Below are 20,318 nucleotides of genomic sequence, written 5' to 3'. Positions count from 1 at the left end.
AGGGATATGGCCAAAAAGTTTGGGAAGCCTGGTCGGCATGGATGGGTTGGACCGAAGGGTATGTGACTGTGCTAGATGGCTGTATGACTCAAAAAATTGACATACTTGAGCTCAGGTCTTAATTTTGCTTAATTGATGAAGTTCCAATTAAATCAAAAACTTACTTATCACTTATCACTGACCATTAGCTTTTTCTTCAAGTCATCTGTTATCTAATGATTTTTTTTTGCTTTGGTTGTGTTTGAACGCTTGGAAATAGTTTATATTACCCTTTATACTTTAAAGGCAAAACTAATACAGAAGTTTGGAAAATACTATTACAGAAAATACAATTCTCAATAAATTATAACAGAGGGTATGTTAAAGTCTAAAAGATTATACAATTGCAAATAAATTGTTACAAAGTTAACTCTAATATAAAAATTACACTTAATTCAATAAATTAAAACACACCAGTACTTAGGACACAGCCATAGTTATGAGCTTGTTAAGAGCTAATAAGCTGGGAGTATACTACCTGCGTCCTATTCAACCTTGGAAGTCTGAATTTGAGCCACGCTTAAACTAAAGAGGGGGGCTTCAATATTACTAATACTCTGAAACATTAGATTATTGCCTTCACTCTGATCACAATCCCATGGTTTAGTTCTTTGCTAAAGGAAGCCAAACAGGATCACATGATGTTTACAGTACCAAGATCTGCAACGGTTATACATAAGCAAAGTAGTATAATTAAAAATAGACGTTGCTGGAGAAACTCAGCAGGTCTAGTAGTATCTGTGGAGAGAAGACAGAGGTAATGTTTTAAGTCCAATGATCTTTCTTTAGAAACTGTCTTCTCTTTATTCTCTCCTTAGATGTTGCCAGGCCTGATGAGTTTCTCCAGCAATTATTGCTTTTTGTTGTTTCAAATCTTCAGCCTCTGAAGTTCTTTTACTTATTTCAGAATAATATATTAGATGAATCAGTGAATATATATTATGTGATTATAACTAAATTAAATCAATTTTGAAAAGTTAGTTTTCTGACTAATCCTAAAATGTGGTGAAGGCACACTCAGAGTGCAAATAGGAAAAAAGTTCCAGGATTTTCACCAGTGATATAGTTCCAAGTCAAGGTATTATGTGGCTTGAAGGGGAATTTTCAAGTTTTGTTCATCCCACGCATCTGCTGCCCTTTCCCTTCTCAATGGTAGAGGTTATGGGTTTGGAGAATATTTCATCACACTCCTGATTGTTGCCATGTAGATGATGGACACCGCATGATTCCTTGCTTCAAACTACTTTTGGAGCCATCATTCGCAAACAACCCCCCACATCTGACATTATCATAGAGAGGAGGTCATTGATGAAATAGCTAAAGATTGTCTCTAGCCTGAGGAACACCTGCACAGGTGTTCTGGAGTTGAGTGACTAATTTCTAACAACCACAGCCATCCTTCTTTGTGCCAGGTATGACTTCAACCAGCAGAGAGTTTTCTTCCTGAATCCCACTGATATCAATTTTGCTAGAACTCTTTGATGCCTCAAATATTATACAATTGCCAGCACATTGTTATGAAGTTAACTTTGTCAAACACAATTCTAATGTTAAGTGCAGTCATTGTCTAATTTTCTCTGGCTGTTTTGCCCATGTTTGAACCAAGGCTGTAATGAGGTCATGAGCTGGAGGGGACATTAGCAGAACCCAAACAGGACATCAGTGACCAGATTATTGTTAAGTTTGATAGAACTGTTGATGACTCTTTCCATCACTTTACTGATTATTGAGAGTACACTGAGGGAGTAGTAACTGGCAGGTTTGATTTGTCTTTTTTTGTGTGTACAGGACATACTGAGCAATTCCACACATTGTTTGGTTGATCCAATGTTGTTGCTATAATGGAACAGCTCAGTTAGGGCCACAACTAATTCTAGATCACAAGTCTTCAGTATTATTGCCAGAATACCATCAGGGTCCACTGCCTTTGCAGTATTCAGTGTCTTCAATTATTTCTTGATATCATGTGGATTAAGTTGAATTGGCTGAGGACCAGACAAAAAAATTGTGGATGATGGAAATTAGAAATTAAAACAGAAACTGCTGTGAAAACTCAGCAAGTCTGGTAGCATCTGTGGAAGAAAGCAGAATTAACGTTTCAGGCCCAGTGACCCTTCAGAACAGAAGCCAGACCAGCTTCTGTAATACTGAGAACCTTAGAAGCAGGCTGCAGTGGATCATAAATTCAGCATTTCTGGTTTAAGATGATTGCAAATGCTTCATTCCTGCCTTTTGCACTGATAAGCTGTGCTCCCCAACTGTTTAGGAGCCCTCTCATCCTCCAGTTAATTTGTTTATTATCTACTTCCATTCACAACTGATTGAACTAACATTAGTCCCCCAGTTTGATAATGGTAGAGTAGGAGATATTGCAGACCTTGAGTTTATGGACTGCGATTGAACATTATTCTTCTGATGGCCCACAGCACCACATGGATGCTATATCTGTTTGAAATGTATTATTTATGTGACAGTATAAAGGGTTAATGAAACCAGAGCCTCAAGGAACAGTGAATTAATATTCTTGAATGGTTGTAATTAACACTGCAATTAGAGATGACATCACTCCTGTTTGTAGACACAAAACTAACACCAAATGATATTATTGCACTTGAGTTGTGAAGCATACTTTTTGTTATTAGTATATCTCTATATATATTAGTAGCTGAACAAAAATAACTGAATATAATGATTTGTACCCTTTTATGCATCTTAAGGCTTATAATTACATCTCAGAGGAAATTAATATAATGAGTTGATTTCTCTTTTTTGATCAAATGGTTTTGATGTGCATGTTGGCAATCATGTTGAACATTAGTGTCCATTAATAATTTTAATGCAACATCCATCAGAAAAAAATAGTTTAAAGTAAATATGATATAAGCTATTAATTTTCTAATAATTATATTAAACATTAAGACTTTAGGAAGAGCAGTCTTGCTATTGTTGTTAAATTTTCTACTTTACTTTAAAGTTTGTTCGTTCAGTGTTTAGTGATCTGAGAACAAGGCGTCTGGGTACAAGAGGGTGTGCAAGGTAATGGCTTCACTTTTCTGATTACTATCAAAAAATAACATGGTAAATTTTCACTTTCACCTTGTCTTGATCACAGTTTAATGGGGTCCACAATATACTCTCCAACTTATTTTAGCGCAGATATGGAAGGTGAAAAATTACCCCACTTTTAAATGCTGGGAGCATATCTGTTCAAAGTTTTATTTTGCATTTCATCAGTCAACTTCTTAAGTGCACAATATTTGGTAGGGTAAACTTAATTTGAGAAATGCAATAACTGTTTTCTTTAGCGTGTTGCACGATAGACAAAGATAGTACAAAGAAAAATCATTTTGGTACTTTTTCTTCTTAAACCTGTCATCTGAGAATTAATGTTAAAATTCAATATCTGGGAGAATAAATTCAATTGCCCCTAAAACCTAGAATCCTGGAGCAGAATCTTGTAAGGATATGAGTGACGTCTGCTTTGGCAATTTGATTGGCAGAATCATGTGAGGAGTCCAATGAAGTCTGTCTCAATGTCAGGAACATCTCACTGCATCTCTTTTTTTTAATAGGTATTTTTATTGAAAAAAGAAAATTTTTAAAGATTTTTTTACAAAATTACAAAAGTAATACAAACAAGTATAAACATCAAAATAAAATTAAATAAATAAGAAAAAAAATAACCAAAAAAAGGAGAAAGACAAACCCAACTAACAATTAATCTATCCTACAAACAACCAAAACATAAAATAGAATATCATACATTACTAGCAATAAATAACAAAATAACTAACTAGATACATGCTCAAAATAAATTTACATCAAGTCATAATAAAACCGGTATTTATACAGGATTCCTCCTCCTGGGGGTCTCCGAACCAGCCAGAACCATTACCACAGCTAAGTAAAAGCCCTGGACACCCAAGATATCTGTGTCGATATAGTTCAAAAAGGGCTACCATGTTTTATAGAATAATTCCATTTTCTGGTGCACCATACTTGTGAGGAAGTCAAGGGGGATATATTCCATGACTAACCTGTGCCAGTTCGAAAGTCCTGGAGGGCCTTCAGCTACCCAGTTTAAAATATTTTTCCTTGTACAAAAGGAAGGAATGGTAAATAATTTCCTCCTATACACATCCAGGGAGGGAAAGTCTGAACAGCCCAAAAGCAGGGACATTGGATCCAGTCTAATCTCTGTACCCAAGATCTCTGTCAAGGCATTCGCTACTCTATCCCAATACCTGCAGATCTTATGCCATGTCCATAGACTATGCATGAGAGTGCCAATTTCTATTTTGCATTTAGGACACATTTTGGATGCTCCTGCCTTGACTTTTGCGAGTCGTTCAAATGCCATACGAGCCCTACGGAGTATCTTTAATTGAGTAGCCTGAGTTCTGTTACAAATAGAGATCTTTCTGGCATTTTCCCAGATGTCCTCCCGCATTTCTAATGAGACTTCCAACCCAGTTCTTGATTCCAGGTTTTAAATAATTGTTCTATGTCCTTGGATACTTTATTATATAATGAGTGATAAAAAGTACTAACCGAGGGGGGCCCCCATTGGCCATAGCACTCTCCTTTCACTATCCAATTTGTAGGGATTAATTATCATTGTGGTCTTCTTTTGTATATAATCCCGTATTTGGAAATACCGAAAAAGGTCCCTGTTAGGCAGTCCAAACTTCTGGTGCAACTGCTCAAAGGACATCATAACCTCCCCGTCGAACAGGTCTCCCAAGCTGGAGATATCTCTGGACTTCCAAGTTTTAAATATAGCACCTGTCACCCCGGCTGAAATCCCAATGCTTTCACTATAGGAGTACAAGGGGATGTTTTTTGCAGGTTACCCTCATCTTGTCGCACTATCCTCCAGGTTTTAATTGTATTTAATACAAAAGGGTTTTTACAGTAGTCCATAATAACTCTCATCTTGTCCATAAATAAAAGATTGATGAGGGGACATTTGCTTGGGGGGTCTCAACATCTAACCATTGGTACGTTTTTGTGGGTCACAAGAGACCCAAACGGCTACATAGGATAATAAGGAGCTCAATTGATACTTCCTAAAATCTGGAAAGTCCAGTCCTCCCCTTGCTTGTGGAAGCTGCAACTTTTCTAATTTGATAAGGGGCCGTCTATGATTCCAAACAAAGGAGCCGAGCCAACCGTAGAGCTTACGCAACACCTGTCTCGGCAACATCAAGAGGAGCATCTCATAGGATGTAGAAGACAGTATTGTTCCCTGTCGGCAGGCTTGTATCATATTTAAGACCCTTCTAATATTAGTTGACCTATGGCCCTTTATAAACCCCATCTGGTCCTCTTTTATGATGTATGGTAAGACCCTCTCCAATCTTAATGCTACCATTTTAGAAAGAATTTTGAAATCCACATTTAGTAAGGATATGGGTCTATATGATGAGCAATCTTCTGGGGCCTTTCCCTTTTTAAGAATAAGAGAGATATTTGCTTCTCTCAACGAAGGCGGGAGACAGCCCTGACTATGTCTATAATTATACATATTTATGAGTGGCTCGGCTAGTTCCCCTATAAAATCTTTATAGAACTCAACCTGGAATCCGTCTGATCCAGGCGCTTTGCCACTCTGAAGCTGCCTAACCGCATCGAGTACTTCCTGGGTTGTCAGGGGGGCATTCAAGATCGACACCTGCTCCGAGTTTAAGCCCAGAAGGGGCAAATTTTTAAAGAAGGATTCCATCTTCTCAGTTCTATCCTCACAGTCCTGCGATTTATACAGGTTTCTAAAGGCTGTATTGATCTTTTTACGATCACAAGTCAGGGTACCAGCACTTTCTCTAATGGACATAATGGCTTGAGGAGCCTTTTTCTTTCTAGCAAGGTATGCTAGGTATCTGCCGAGAGGGAAGATACCATGAGCGGAGTGCCATAAAGATGTGGTTCATAGACAATGAGGTTATAGTGTTTTGGAGAAAATTTGCTAGGGCTTGTGGAGAGAAGCATTCCATTAAACTTGCCAAAATTGACCCAACCAGTTTTCAGTAATATTAACCCAAATGAATCTGAACCAGTGTAGAGTCATGTGAGAGTGTAACATCCTCTGAGGATTCCTCAGTTTCCTCCCACTTGAACTCCTCTGACACCACCGAGGGACTTGTGACAGCTAAAATACATGAGTTTGAATAGGCGTGGGCAAGATGTTCAAATAATCTTTATGTAGATATTTCCATTTCAGTTTGTTAGCAAGTGTACGTTAGTGATATGAATCATAGAATTCCTGCAGTGTGGAAACAGGCCATTTGGCCCAACAAGTCCACACTGACCCTCCAAAGAGTAACCCATCCAGCCCCATTCCCCTACATTTCCCCTGACTAATGCACCTACTCTGGACACTATAGGCAATTTAGTATGGCTGGACAAAACAGTGACAAATTAAATTTAATGCAGGAGATATAGCAGATAAGTAAACAATGATGATTGCTCAATATTTGACTACCAACTAGCTTGATTGCATTTTAAAAAAGCTTTTTCATAGAATAGAGTAGAATCCCTACAGTGTGGAAACAGGGCCTTCGGTCCAACAAGTCTATGCTAACCTTCCAAAGCGCATCCCACCCAAACCCATTCTCCATTACTCTACATTCACCACTGACTAATGTGCCTAACCTACATAAACATGAACACTATGGGCAATTTAGCATGGCCAATTAACTAACCTGCACATCTTTGGACTGTGGGAGGAAACCGGAGCACCCGGAGGAAACTCATGCAGACACGGGGAGAATGTGCAAACTCCACACAGACAGTTGCCTGGGATTGGAATCAAACTTGCATCCCTAGTGCTGTGAGGCAGCAGTGCTAACCACTGAGCCACTGTGCCGCCATTGAGCCAAGAGGCAGTACAGTTCTGAGACTGGTATCTGGGAGATCCCCCGCTTCCTCTATCACTCCTTCACCAATGGCTACATTTTCCACCACTGATCTCCCAATTTTCTTCCTCCACAGTAGTCATGGTGGCACTAATTGGTGGGCCCCTCCTGTTCTCTGTCTCTCCCTGGAGTCTGTGTTCTTTTCTGCGAGGAGAGAAAGTGAAGACTTACAAACAATTGTGAGAAATGGATTGTGTGAAGAAGTTGGAATTAGAACTTTTTCATGGAGGGCTGGGGGTACAATGGAAAGATGAGAGTCTCAGTGTTGGCTGCTCAGATGTGAATGTAAGGAGGTGACACATGAGAGAGGAATGAGAGGAATTCCTTGCCAGGAAGAAGCTGGGGAGCTGAAAGTGTGGCACATGAAAGTGAAATGCCACATACCTCTCCAGCTCTCATGAGGTCATTGAATCTCTTGCAGCACTGCAATCAGCTGCAAAGAATCATATTCTTGCTGCTTATTGGATATTTCCAGTCATATGTGCTTGGTTTGAGTGGCTGGTGTCTCTTCTTCACTGCCTGCTTCCTGACCTTCAGGGCTGAGTCAGAGCAACAGGGAATAGACTCCCATACCTTGCTTCCATTATTGTGAATCCCCAACTTTCAACCTGCAATTAAGCAATTCTGATTCTGGCAATAATCCTGTTCATTAGAAATCCTCAAGTCTGGGTTGTCATCATGCTATCGCTCTGTGATTGATTAGTAAACCTGGAAATGGAAGGCTATGCTGTGAATGAGTTCAACAGAAACAGAAAAAAGACTCAGTCAGGTTCTCAGCCTGCAGCTTGCTCTCCTCACCCGACTGCAAATGGGTTGATATAATCAATATTCTACCTAGAGCCATTGTAGAGAGAATACATCAGGTAGACAGAGGTCTACAATTAAATTTAGCATTTCAGTTGTAAAGTGACAAATCAGTAGGGATACCCTTGTTCCACCTTTCCCCTCATTCTTATACACTTGATGGTCCAACCTTATTGAGAAGCTTTTTTAGGAATTAACACAATCAATGTTTGACGTTTATCCTCATGTAACTTATATAAAAACAATTTAATTTCAAAAGCTGTACAGTACATTATATCACAATCTGAGAAAAATAGTGTTGTTTTTACAGAACATATTGTTTTTATAGATATCATTATGAAGGAATACGTGTGAGACTACATTCTCATCTATATGGTCGATATTCATCTCTGATGACCAATAAACAATTTGAAAGGTAAAATAACATTTGTTTATAAAGTTGGTAATTAGTTAATGAATTTAAACATGAAGAAAATGATTTGGATATTTGGTGAGGACTTCAAATAGGCTCTATTTCTTTTTAATTATCTCCATGGGTTCAGCCTCCAATGTGTTTGTTTTCAGCAAAGCTGCCAGTTTCTCTGCCCTTGTTTTAATAAAGGCTTACAATTCTGTACACCTCCATTTTTCTTCCTGTTAGCAAAGTTAAAATGTGAAGCTTATAATCTTCTGGAATCGAGGGCCCCATTCTACAAAAGTGACACAAAATATTTTTAAAAAGACAGGAAAAGAAAGGTCATTGCCCTGTCCTAACCGTTGTCATATAATTTCCTAAGAAAAGTGAGCAAATAAGAATATAAACATCACAAATAAACTCTGGGATGTGCCTCTCCAATCTCATAAACTAAGTCTCCACAGACAAGGTTAACTGAGTGACATGGCTCTGCGTCACAAGGAGAACCATATTGTGAAATAAATAATGAATATTTCCCTGATATCATCCAAAATTTGTTTTATGATTGGACCTTTGATTAATCTGTCAATAGAAGCAAAACCCTAAAGATTTGTTTTACAGATATTCCTATAACACAATGCTCCTGGAAGCCAGGATTCTACACTAGCTTCTTTTTCCAGAGCAGGCTAAAAATTAATCCCACAATCTCTTGCCTTATGTCTTCTTTCAGTATTTATTTTGGAGATGGGGTCAGTATGATAAAAATAAATTGGAATTTCAGCCACAAAAAAACTCCAATGGCAAAAAAAAATCACCTTACCAAATTTTAGCTGGTTTCTTGCATTTATGACCTGAAAAAGCAAAATTAGCAAACATCAAGTGTAAGATACACTGACGTCTAGTTTGAGCCTTCAGTGGTGAATTTGTACCTGAAAATCTGGTTCAACTATCACGAAGGGCTTTTGTCTAAAACATCGATTTTCCTGTTCCTTGGATGCTGCCTGACTTGCTGTGCATTTCCAGCACCACTCTAATCTTGATTCTAATCTCCAACATCTGCAGTACCCACTCCTGCCTGGATAAAAAAGGTTACAGAGGGGGTATGAGCAGTTAAGGACTAAATTGAAAAGCAGAATCACCAAGTAATAATCACAGGATTGCTATCTGAATTTTGTGCAAATTGGTGTAGACTGAATAAGACGGCTCAGTGATTAGTGTGGGAGAAATTGCTTCTGATTCATTAGGCACTGGCACAGTGCCAGTGAAAGAGAGAGCTGTTCCATTGGGACAGACTTCATTTGGAATAGGGTGGGATCAGTGTCCTAGCAAGACATTCAACTAGGGTTGTCTATTGAGCCTTAAACTAATTAACTGGAGGTGGGGGGGGGTTAGTGGAGGGGAGGAGAAGGGGGGTGGTTGGGGATGTTCAATCGAGGGGAACCTTAAAAAAATCAAAAACAAATGAGAGAGCAATAGTGCAGAGTAGTGAAGACAATAATTCAAGTGAGTAAGCAAGAGGTGGTAAATATAATCAAAAGAGTGCAGCAGAACTCAGAACCAAAGTGAATAACAATGATTAAAAGGTTAGAGTTCAAATCTCTTTTCTGAATGCATGCAGCATTTGTGATAAATTAGGTGAATTGACAACACAAATAGAAAAAGGTAATTTAATAGAAGAGAACCAGCAGATAATTTAAACCAATACTTTGCAAAAATCTTCATAATGAAGGGCACTATAAACATCCCAAAGACATCAGATATGTAAGGTATGAATCAGAGGAAAGGTCTTGTGGTAGTGTCGATCACAGTGGACAAAGTATTTGACAAACAAATGGGGCTAAAAGCAGACAGCTCACCAGGACATGATGGCCTGCATTCAATGTTTTTAAAGGGAAGAGATTGAGGGGACATTGGTTGTTACATTCCAGAACTCAATGCTTTTAAGAGGGTTCCAGTGGATTGGTAAACCATTAATGTGATACAGCTGTTTGAGAAGGGAGGGAGACAGAAAGCAGGATTTCATAGGGCAGTTAGTCTATCAGCAGTTGTTAGGAGTCAATTTGTAGAGTCCATTTTTAAGGAAGAAATAGCAGGACATTGGTGAAGCCTAACATGATCAAACAGGGTCAACAGGATATTTTTGATAGATTTGCTCGAGTTCTTTGAGTCTATAACAGGCAGAGTTAGTAAAGGGAGGCTGGTAGGTATAATGTGTTTGGATTTTCAGAAGGCATTCAATAAGATGCCACATAAAAGATTATTGCACAAGATAGATGTTCTTAATATTAGGAATAATATTTTGATATGAATTGAGGATTGATCAACATACAGAGACAGAGAGGTTGGAATATTCCAGTGGAGTGCCACAATGATCAGTCTTAGGGCCTCAATTCCTTACTGTATTTATTAATGATTTGGAGAAGGGAGCAGAGTATAATGCATTCAAATTTTCTGATGAAACAAAACCATTTGTGAGGACATGTTGTGATGAGACATACATAATCTACAAGAGGATATAAATAGGTTGATTGGAGTTTAATGTCAGAAAATGTGAGGTCATGCACTTTGGTAGGAAGAATGAAAAAACAGACTATTCCAGAAAAATGCAGCGCAGAGGAATTTAGCTTTTCTTGTGCATGAAACACAAAAGGTTAGCATGTAGGTGCAGAAAATAATTAAGAAGACAAATGCAATTTTGGCTTTGATTGCTAGGGGGTTGGAGTTTAAAAGTAGGAATGTCTTGTTTGTACTGATTCTTGGGATAGAGGTTGATTTATCAATGAATGTCTAACAGATGAAGCCTTTACTCATGAGAGTTTAGAGGAATGAATGGTAATTTTATTTAAATATACAATATTCTGTGGGGGTTTGACCGGGTAGATGATGAGATGTTTCCACTAGTGGAGGAGTCTTGAACTAGGAGACATAGTTACAGACTATGGTGACATTCATTTTAAACTCTGATGTGAAAGAATTTCTTCTCTCAAAGTGTCATGAATGTCTGGTATTATCTACACCAGAGAGTTGTGGAGCCAAGGTCACAAAGTATTTGAAGAGATGATAGATAGATGGTGAGAAGTTGGGAGCTATGAGGAGCTGGCATGAAAGGTGACTTCAGGCCTGGGGCAGATCAGTCATGATCTTATGCAGAGGTAGACATGAGGAGATGAATGGCATATTTCTTGTATTCTTAAAAGCACGTGATCTGTGAGGTGATTGACAGCACTGTAATTTTGAAACCAGAGAGAGAGACACACACACACACAAAATAGGTTCCATGTGATCCCTTTGTAGTTTGTAGACTATATGTCAGATGAATTTAGTTCTTGTATGCTCCAGCAGGTTTCATTAGAATTTACTTTTAAAAATATTGTCAGCTATGAAAAAAATTAATCCACAAAATGAAGGAAGATAACTGCAAATATGACAGAATCCTCCATTTTTAATCTGTCATGCTGCCAAATATTTGTATGGATTGAAGGTGAATCTGTATTTGCTGACATTGGAACACAACAAATTCCTGTCACCACTGGAAGAATAATTCTGCACCTTGTTCTTTGAAATAACAATAGTCAAAGAATGTTTTGTATCACACTATAATTATTTGAGAATTGGCAAAATCTAATTGTATTTGCATAAACTGAAAAAAGTTGAGATTAAAACATAAACATATTTTAAAGAAGACTTTACATTTTAAATATAAGATTTGTTATTGCTTTAAATACATTCATCTTTTTCTTGTTTATTAAATTCAATCTTGTCAATGACTTTACTGGAGGATGGAGGTGCTATAATTATCTATTTAACTGTATTGCAAAGGGAAATGATGGAGGAGAACAAAAGTGTTGGACAATAATGGAGAGGCACAAATAGTGGATGCACAATGGAATTAAATTCTGAAACTGCTGTTTCACAAATCAGGCTGTGCAACATAAATGCACATAACAATGTTACAAATCTACAGACTATGAGTCATTGTGCTCAATAGGAAATAGTCATCCATTGCTACTGACAAGATAGCTGAAACAACACATTGCCAAACAGTTAACAGTTTTGACATTTAGATATTATAAAAAGAGTTGGATATTGAATTTTAAATACGAGAACCTGGTGAATCTCCTAATTAAGTGTATTAAAAGGCTTTGTTCCTCAGTGTGAAATCTGGCTGTCAATTTGAATAAACAATATTGATAATTATAATTCAAAAGTACATCCAAAAGTAATTTAAAATTACAAGATGTGTGGCATCTTGGAGCATTCTGCAAACCTTTCTTCAATCCAATAGTGTAAAGGTGTTTCTCTTTTCTTTCCCAAAACCTAGTTTAGATTTTTCTAGCTTGGAAAGAGAAAGTTTCTTCACTGTCGACAACAAGTGCAGAAAGGTTTGTAAACAAAATCATTTTTTGAAGTGTTCATATATCTAGCTACAGTTATATAAGGTAGCATTTCCACTAGAAACACTACTTCTGTGTTGGAAAATATGTTCCTGAAACACTTGCACATGTGCTAACCTTTCAGTTGTTATATTTACAAATTTATTGATTTAGAGAAGTCCTATATCAACTTTTTATAAATAGACAATTTCCTTGCAAATATAATTGAGAAAGGCTAATGGACGTATATTGCAGAGATGAACAATATCAAAATCAAGACAAATTGAAGTATTTCAGATACTTGCACTCAGAGGGACAGAAGCCAATGGTGAGCTGAAAGAGGCAGCTCTTGGTGAAGCACAGAAGAAGGAAAACAGAGTAATTGGGAATTGAAAGAGTTGTAACCTTTTGGCTGAAGGTCTCTTCCAGTTGCTGATTCAGGACTTACCCTCAACTGAATTTGAGTTGTTCAGCCCCAGCATCAGCAGTTCAGGTGTTCATACTTGGACTGCCAAGCAGTGTATACAGTGTTGGGATTAGATTACATTACAGTGTGGAAACAGGCCCTTCGGCGCAACAAGTCCACACCGACCTGCCGAAGTGCAACCCATCCATACCCCTGCATTTACCCTTTACCTAACGCTACGGGCAACTTAGCATAGCCAATTCACCTGACCTGCACATCTTTGGACTATGGGAGGAAACCCACGCAGACACGGGGAGAACGTGCAAACTCCACACAGTCAGTCGCCTGAGGTGGGAGTTGAACCCAGTCTCTGGCGCTGTGAGGCAGCAATGCTAACCACCGTGCCGCCCACATGTAGGCACGATGTCAATGTAGGCCATAATTTTAATCTGTGCAATACCACATGACTGCTTCACCCAGCTGCACGGCATCATGGATTGTCTGTTCTACCACTCAATTAGCTCATGATTGATGTGTATTTTAATTTAATTCAACTACCTTGGTTCCATATCCCTTAATACTATCCCCAAACAAAATTCTCATATTTAATGTTTTCTGTTAACCTAGCTGCAATGGATCTGATGAACAACTAAATGTTGGTCCAAAGAAACATAAAGATTAGTTTGAAAACTTTCCTGTCAGCTGATCCAGCACACAATTGGTTTGACTCAATTTGGAGCCTGCTGCTCCCTGTTCAAGTTTTCAGTTCAAATAGCCAATGATGTCATCAAAACCCAATCTACGTATTTAAAGAGTACTCAGGCAGCCAGGAAGTGGGTGTTTTTGCACTGAATTTAAACCTGGTTACATTGGCACTGGACAGTGGACAAGTAGCCCCCCTACATTTTAATTGCTTTCTGCCAAGTAGATGAGTTAAAATGTAGCCCAAGCTTCAGAGGAAGCTAGTTGTTCCAGAGATATGTGATGTGTATTCCAAATATACTACTGGCACATGCTGTAGGTGTGACATCAATGTAGCGGAGTGCCATAGAACAACATGACCACCTCCTTGACTGATTTTTGCTGATAACCATGACAAGCTACTAGCTTTGTGTCTGCATGAAAGGGAAGGCAAGGCAGGCATAGTCTGAGCCTGTAAGGTTTGAATGAGAGGGCAAAGCACAAAAATGCAAGGCAAGGCACAAATTGGGTAAGCACAAGAGAACAAGTCAGGAGCCTGGAGGTGTGCCAGCAGTGTTCATGAGATGGGTATCTCTCTCTGCATACAAAATGGCCTGGCAACAGCATTACAATGAAAGGAATCGGTGTATTCCAAAGTTCAGCATTGAAGTGAGTCAGTGGTGTGCCATGATAATGTTATGGGGCTGATGCATATCCAATGCCTTCCTCTGTGAATGGGGATAGTGTGGGATGGGAGTGCAGATGGTTGCTACCTAGGAGCATTCTTGAGATATTAGGGACTGCTGGCAAGAATGGAGTGTAGAAGAGCATAGAGTGAGCTGGAGCTACTAAGTACCTATTCAGATGTTCCCATAAGGAATTGTAGCTCTCTCCAATGCATGGGAGAATAGCAAGTGCATAGAAGTGGATTTAAAAGATGGAGTAGTGAGATATAAATGCATGCAAATTGACCTTGCAAAACTCACCAGCGACATTCCCATCCCATCATGTCTTTCAAACCTTGAGTAGAAAATTGTTTTTTTTATCTCATGTCAAGAATCTCATTTTTCTAATCTTCTGATATTTTTTCAACTGACTCGTACAATCGTGCAAGTCATTCAGGTGCTGGATGTTGCATGTGTCAAATATGACTGTAATTATTCATAGCTGCATGTGACTAATGCTAATATTGGGGAGGATTGCTTTTGCACAATCTATCCTGAAATTGGGTGGAATTGTCACAAAGATTGATCCTTTGGAGGCAAGGCTTATCACTGCTGTATTTAAATATGAACAGGAACCTGGTCTCCAGAGAACTTTCCACGTGCTGACCATACCTAATGTGAAAGATAGCTGTAAACTTCAGGAAGTGGTGGTAAAGGCATTGAAATTCCCCGATATAGAGAGAGAGTGCTATAGTACACATACCTTGAATACATGCTGAGGCCTTCAGTGAACAACTGTTCTGATGTTTGAGCAGTTTTTCTCTCTTTAAGATCTGTTCCTCTTTAAAAATCTCTCCCTGCAGCACCATTGGGATTTTCCACCTTCACATAGCAAATTCCCTGTAGGCAGCGACAATTCTGTAATGCCTAATAAGTGAGTCATAATTTTTGAAATGAATTGGATTTTGAAGATTAGAGAAGACAGGCAGTTCCCATCCTACCAAATCTCCATCTTAAAATGGAGAGCATTTACATCAAAGATTTTATAGGAGATTTTTCTTCTTTCTTAAATGCGGAGACTGAGAATTAGGACTGATAATATCTCACACAAAATCCAGTACCTTTTTGACAAATTTAAACAAAATAGTTTTAATTGCATCAAACAAGTTTCCCTCAGGTGGTCAATCTGAGTTGACTTTTGGTCATTTAGAAATGACCTTTGACTGAGATCTTCCTGCTTAATTTGTTGTGCCTCTTCCCATCAATGCATGTATTCTGTTGTCTTTCCATGTTTTATGTTGCTTTTCCTTTTTGAGTTTTCTTACATCCGGGATTTCAGGCATTTACATAACAAATCCAGCCTTTGTAAAAGTTCATGCATAATTTTAATCAATAATAAAATGGGTCTGAGACAAATAGTTTATATGGCCCTCATTGCAAAGTAGGGATGCCTCACTGCGGTTATAAAGGGCCTTGGTAAGATCACACCTGGAATATTGTGTGCACTTTTGGTCTCCCTCCCTAGGAGAGAGGATATACTTGCCATAAACAGACTGCAATGGATGTTTACTAGACTAATATTGGGAATAACAAACGAGAGAGAGATTGGTTTGATCCTCTACTGTCTAATCTCTAGAGCTTAGAAGGATGAGAGCTGATCTGATTGAAATATTTAGTGTTCTAACATGGCTGGATGGACTATAGGAAGGATGTGGAGGCACTGGAACGGGTGCAGAGGAGGTTTACCAGGAATTTAAGCGGGCATTGGATAGGCATATGGAGGATAGTGGGCTAGTGTAGGTTAGGTGGGCTTGGATCGGCGCAACATCGAAGGCCAAAGGGCCTGTACTGCGCTGTATTCTTCTATGTTCTATGTTCTACGAGGGAGGATGTTTTCCCTGGTTGGGGAGTCTACAAGCAGTGCTCACAGTCTTAGAATCTGGAGTAGGCCATTCAGGACTGAGATGAGGAAATAAATTCTTTACTCACTTGGTGGTCAACTTGTGGAATTCGCTTCCACTGAAGGCTGTGAAGACTAGATCATTGAGTCTATTCAAGAAAGGAATTGATAAATGTTTAGATACTAAAAGCATCAAGTGGTATGAAGAGAAAGCAGGATATGGTATTGAGATAGAAGATCAACTATGATCATGTTGAATGGTGGAACAGGTTTGAATGGCCACATGGTGAATTCCTCCTCCTAGTTTCCATCCTCTTCTGGAAGCCATTCGTTAGTTGGCTGACTGATTGGCTGTTTCATCTATTCCCAAGTTATTTCCCATTAGCTTAGCCATTTTCCTGTCCTTCTGCGAATTCTATCCTATATGATTTTGGGCGGCACGGTGGCACAGTGGTTAGCACTGCTGCCTCACAGCGCCAGAGACCCGGGTTCAATTCCCGCCTCAGGCGACTAACTGTCTGGAGTTTGCACGTTCTCCCCGTGTCTGCGTGGGTTTCCTCCGGGTGCTCCGGTTTCCTCCCACAGTCCAAAGATGTGCAGGTCAGGTGAATTGGCCATGCTAAATTGCCCGTAGTGTTAGGTAAGGGGTAAACGTAAAGGTATGGGTGGGTGGCGCTTCGGCGGGGCGGTGTGGACTTGTTGGGCCGAAGGGCCTGTTTCCACACTGTAAGTAATCTAATCTAATCTAAATGATCAGTTTGCTGCGATTACTTACTGTAGATTTTTGTTTGTTATGACACCCTCTGGAACAGGTACCTAAACCCAGGCCTTCTGGCCTAGAAGTAGGGACACAATGTTGCTCTGAATTCATAGCTAATCTATTAAGTCTTTCTTTATTTGAACAAACATATGAACAGGCAGGGAACAGTGGGAATATGGATCAAGTGCAGGTAGATGGGATAGTTTAGAATGTTATCATGGTCGGCATAGACATGGTGGGCTGTAGGCATGTTCTATTATTGTATTAATCTATTGCTTGCATGACTAGGAGACATAACCATGCACTGTCTGCTGGTTCAAACAAAGCTTTCCACAATCAGTAGGCCCCAGGAGACATCACTTTGCCGATATTGAGATGGAGATCATTATTTAATAATTTATTCACATTTTTAGTTTGACTGGCACACAAGCCTGGTGGTTCACATTCTCTGAGAGAGGGGGGCAACTAGATTCAAATCATCCTTGTGACAGACAGTGCCAAGACCACCGTATGCACCACACAAAACAGTGTATTTAATATTTACAGTCTCCTCCATCTTTATTTCGATGTTCATGGTTAAATTGCATTGACATTTGTATTGTCACTGTTGTATTCTCATTTCTTGTGCTCATTGACCATCCACTTGGAATCAATCATACAATCCTCCCAATATATGTAAAGATCTCTCAATAATTAATTCAACATTCCAGGTCAATCACATCCCTCAAACTGTTCGTGTGAACCTTATCCTCTCCTAGAAAGCTTATACCAGAGAATTTTCTTCAGTTTTTCACATTGGTGTGCTCTCCTTCCAGCCTCCAACACACCCTTTTTTATTTACTCAATTGTTTTGCTGATCAGCAGTCAGAGAAGATAGCAATCCTGAGATCCCACAGCTTTCCTTCTTCCCGCTTGAGTTTGCTGAATAGTGATAATTCAGCAGTAAAATAATATGCATTTAATTCATAATTATCTTTGTTTCCATTTCAAAATCAAAATTATAACAATAACACTTAACAGTACTTTCAGTGCATGACCAAGTAAACTGTAGAATGGGAGTAATGCCATTCTATTTTACAAATTATGACTGACATTTGTTAGGTTACTGTTTGCTTAATTAATTATCTATACTATGCATTAAGTTGTATAACCAAGTAAATACTGAGGAAATTAGAAAATGTACTCCTCATTTGTTTTACTTGATGCTAAGAAATACTTGTTAACACATGTAAACTAATGTTACACATGTTACTAATGTCATTATTATTAATAATAAAGACAGAAAAAAACTCCGGCTCTACATGTGAATTAACTCGATTTACCTCCTGGGAACAAGAATTAGAAAAAAAATATTCTACTCAAATGGCAAGTATTTATCTCTTTTATCCTTTCCACCCAATATTCCCCTTAAATTATGTTCCTTATGTCTGTACCAACAAAAGGATTGTGACTTATTTTCGGTTGTCTTCTTAGTTTACTGAAGTTGCAGATTCATATTATAACCATTGCCAAGAAATCCTGCAGCACATTAGAAGTAATCAACTTGACAAGGTATGTAATTCTTGTAATTCTTGTAAAAATCTCAACCAGACATAGCATGGGAAATTACTTTTGTCAACAGACATAAATAGGGAGCCCAGTTCATAAAGCAATCAAAGGCTCAGGAAAAACCTATTTTTACAATGTGATTTTTTTTTCTCCCATAAGAATTTATGCGTATCCTCTTCACAAGTCTTAGAGTGGCACAGTGAAACACAGAAAAGAGGTAAAGGTCAGAAGAGGGCAACGTTTACATCAATCCAATAGTTTTGTTGACAAAATATTGGTAGAAGTTGAGATCACAGAAATAACAGATGGAATGAAAATGGAGGAACAGTTGCGACTGGAAGATTGGCCATGTTTAAAGTAGAGAAGCCATCAAGTTGGGTGTCTTGAACCCAGGTCATCAGAGGAAGTACAGCATTTACATGTATATGGAAAGGCAAGGACTGATTAGGGATAGTCAACCTGGCTTTGTGCATGGGAAATCATGCCTCACAAACTTGATTGACTTTGTTGAAGAAGTGAAGAAGGGGATTGGTGAAGGCAGAGTGGTGGACTTTGTCTATATGGACTTTTGTAAGGCGTTTGACAATGTTCCGTATGGTAGACTGATTAGCAAGGTTGGATCACATGGAATACAGGGAGAGCTAGCAATTTGGGTATAAAAGTGGCTTGAAGTAGGACACAGGGGGTGGTGGTGGAGCGTTGCTTTTTGGACTGGAGGCCTGTGACTAGCTGTGTGCTGCAAGGATTGGTGCTGGGTCCACTGCTTTTCGTCATTTATATAAATGATTTTGATGTGAGCATAAGAGATATAGTTAGTAAGTTTGCAGATGGCACCAAAATTGTTAATGTCGTGGACAGCGAAGAAGGTTAGAGTACGATGGGAACCTTATCAGATGGACCAAGGAGTGGCAGATGGAGTTTAATCTAGATAAATGTGAAGTGCTACATTTTGATAGGAAAATCAGGGCAGGACTTATACACTTAATGGTAATGTCCTGGGGAGTGTTGCTGAATAAAGACCTTGGAGTACTGGTTCATCGTTCCTTGAAAATGGAGTCTCAGGTAGACAGATTAGTGAAGGAGGCCTGCGGTGCGTTTGCTTTTATTGGTCAGTGCATTGAGTATAGGTGTTGGGAGGTCATTTTGTGGCTGTACAGGATATTGGTTTGGCTATTTTGGAATACTGCATTCAGTTCTGGTCTCCCTGCTCTGGGAAGGATGTTGTGAAACTTGAAAGGATTCAGAAAGGATTTACAAGTATGTTGCTAGTTGAAGACTTTGAGCTGTAGGGAGAGGCTGACTAGGCTGGGGCTGTTTTTCTGGAGTGTTGGAGGCTGAGGGATGATCCTATAGGAGTTTATAAAATCATGAGGGGCATGGATCGGGTGAATAGTCAACATCTTTTCCTCAAGGTAGGGGAGTCCAAAAACTAGAGGGCACAGGTTTAAGGTGAGAGGGGAAAGATTTAAAAGGGATCTAAGAGGAAACTTTTTCACTCAGAGGGTGGTGCGTGCATGGAGTGAGCTGCCTAAGGAAGTGATGGAGGCTGATACAATTGCAACATTTGAAAGGCATCAGGATGGACACATGAATAGGAACAGTTTAAAGGGAAACAGGCCAAATCCAGACAACTGTGACAAGATTAATTTAGGGGATCTGGTTGGCATGGACGAGTTGGACTGAAGGGTCAATTATAGTGCTAAACATCTCTATGACTCTTAAATAGGGGCAAGGATAATAGAGGAGCTTGCCTTAAACTTTTAATCTTTCCTAGATACAAGGAAAGATGCCAGAAAGTTAGAAAGTGGTATAAGTTATATACAGTCAGTTCTTC

At 39.0% G+C, this 20,318-nt stretch overlaps 1 protein-coding gene across 1 annotated transcript in view; it reads left to right on the top strand.

Moving 5' to 3' along the window:
* LOC122551054 (DNA-binding protein RFX8-like) overlaps window positions 1-20,318 on the top strand; it is an 87,333-nt gene that overhangs the window by 9,310 nt on the left and 57,705 nt on the right. The window contains exons 3-7 of the mRNA XM_043692697.1: window positions 3,014-3,075; window positions 8,086-8,172; window positions 12,473-12,533; window positions 18,215-18,301; window positions 18,410-18,487. Coding sequence (XP_043548632.1) covers window positions 3,014-3,075; window positions 8,086-8,172; window positions 12,473-12,533; window positions 18,215-18,301; window positions 18,410-18,487 — 375 coding nt within the window. The remainder of the gene's footprint in view (window positions 1-3,013; window positions 3,076-8,085; window positions 8,173-12,472; window positions 12,534-18,214; window positions 18,302-18,409; window positions 18,488-20,318) is intronic.

Source organism: Chiloscyllium plagiosum, chromosome 6 (genome assembly GCF_004010195.1).
Source record: "Chiloscyllium plagiosum isolate BGI_BamShark_2017 chromosome 6, ASM401019v2, whole genome shotgun sequence".
Lineage (NCBI taxonomy): Eukaryota > Metazoa > Chordata > Chondrichthyes > Orectolobiformes > Hemiscylliidae > Chiloscyllium > Chiloscyllium plagiosum.
This window is presented reverse-complemented; position numbering and strand designations above follow the sequence as displayed.